At 54.0% G+C, this 1624-nt stretch overlaps 1 protein-coding gene across 1 annotated transcript in view; it reads right to left on the bottom strand.

Annotated features, from left to right (window-relative positions):
- The window catches only part of Apopt1 (apoptogenic 1, mitochondrial), a 10499-nt gene that overhangs the window by 7345 nt on the left and 1530 nt on the right, over nucleotides 1-1624 (bottom strand). The window contains exon 3 of the mRNA XM_023705654.1: nucleotides 964-1027. Within this exon, the coding sequence (XP_023561422.1) occupies nucleotides 964-1027 (64 nt within the window). The remainder of the gene's footprint in view (nucleotides 1-963; nucleotides 1028-1624) is intronic.

A 1624-nucleotide genomic window follows, 5' to 3' on the forward strand; every position in this document is an offset into this window, starting at 1 on the left:
AATAAAAATAAAACATACCAATAAAAATGTACCAATAGAATCTGATTAAAATAAAAAATATTTGGTATAAAATGTTACGAGAACCCAACAGCAACACCAAGACAAAAGAGCCAGATGTTCCTAAGCACAAGCAGAAGGGACAGCACGGGAGACAAAGGGTGTGAGGCAGTGTGGCTCCCTGGCGTAGTGAACGCAGGGCGCAGGCCAGGCCTTGGGGCTGGGGGCAGAGGGACCATCGCTCTGCAGCAGCAGGGGCCTAAGAACCCACCGCGAGCAGCCGCTAACAGAGGTGCGCTGAGCTTGACTCGCCAAGAAAAGGGCACTGGCCCGACTACGTGTCGGAAGCCTGCCCCGCACGAGGGCACAACCCTGTCACCCGGGCTACCATGGAGGCTGAGGCAGGAGGACTGCGGCCTAGACCACAGAACAGGTCTCTCTGTCAAAATAAAAATTAAAGGGCTGAGGAGTAGCTCAGTGGGAAGGCTGTGGGCACAATGCCAATACTGGGGGGAAAGATCAGACTGGGACACCAAAAAAACTTGGCAACAGCAGAGAATTAATTCCAGCCAAGGTTAAGGGACAGGAGTGGTAGAGGTGCTGAGGAATACTACAGAAGTCACCCTGGCAGGCAGAGAGGGAGGATGCCACGGGCTCCCTGTGGCTCAGGCTTGTGACCTGGTGAGGCGCGGTGTGTGCAGGAGGGGCTGTGGAGGCCCTGGGACCTCATCGGGGAGTCACAGATCCACTGCGACTCCAACTCTGAGAGGCTGTCATACCAGCAGAGGCGAGAAGCAGTGGCAAACAAAGTAGACAAGGCCCCAGAGGTGAGCATGCCGGGAGGACACCAGCACGAGACAGGAGGGGCGCCCCGCTGCCTGCCTGGAGCCCCAGCCCCACTCGACACCCCGCCTCGCTTCCTGTGCAGGCCCAGACAGGACAGCCAGGAGTGTGCAACGCACTGACCTGATTCGGTACCCAGGCCCAGGCCTCGGGCTTGCAGTCTGGAGTGGATGAAGTCCTCCTTCTCCTAGAAAAAGAGACTGTCAGAAGCCCTTCTGCTTGGAGCACGGCTCACCGTGTTCTGGAAAAGGAACGGCTGTGCACTCCTGAGGAGGAGCCTGTCTTGAACCCTGCTTGGGTTAAAAGCATCACACGTGAGCTGGGCATCACACCGTTATCGCAGCACTCAGGAGTCTGAGGCAGGACTACCATGAGCTCGAGGCCAGCCTGGGCAACACAATGAGTTCGAGGGCAGCCTGCACTACATTGTGAAACCTTGTCCCAAGAAATAAACCAAAAAAACCCCAAAACAACAAAAAAGCTGATGCGTCTTATATACAGTTACCTGTTGGTGGGGTTTTTTGTTTACTTGCTTGTTTGAGATAGGGTCTCACTATATAGCTCAGGCTGGCTTGGACTCACTGTGTATCTAGGCTAGCCTTGAATTCATGGTAATGCTCCTGCCTCAGCCTTCCAAGTGCTGGGATTACAGGCATGCGCCACCATGCCTGGCACACTTCTAAGGGCTGGGGAGATGGCTCAGTATGATAAGCACTTGCCTGGCAAGCACAAGGGCCTGAGTTCAATCCCGGTTCAGCAAAAAAAATAAAAATAAATAAATAAA

Source organism: Octodon degus, unplaced genomic scaffold (genome assembly GCF_000260255.1).
Source record: "Octodon degus isolate 3935 unplaced genomic scaffold, OctDeg1.0 scaffold00226, whole genome shotgun sequence".
NCBI lineage: Eukaryota > Metazoa > Chordata > Mammalia > Rodentia > Octodontidae > Octodon > Octodon degus.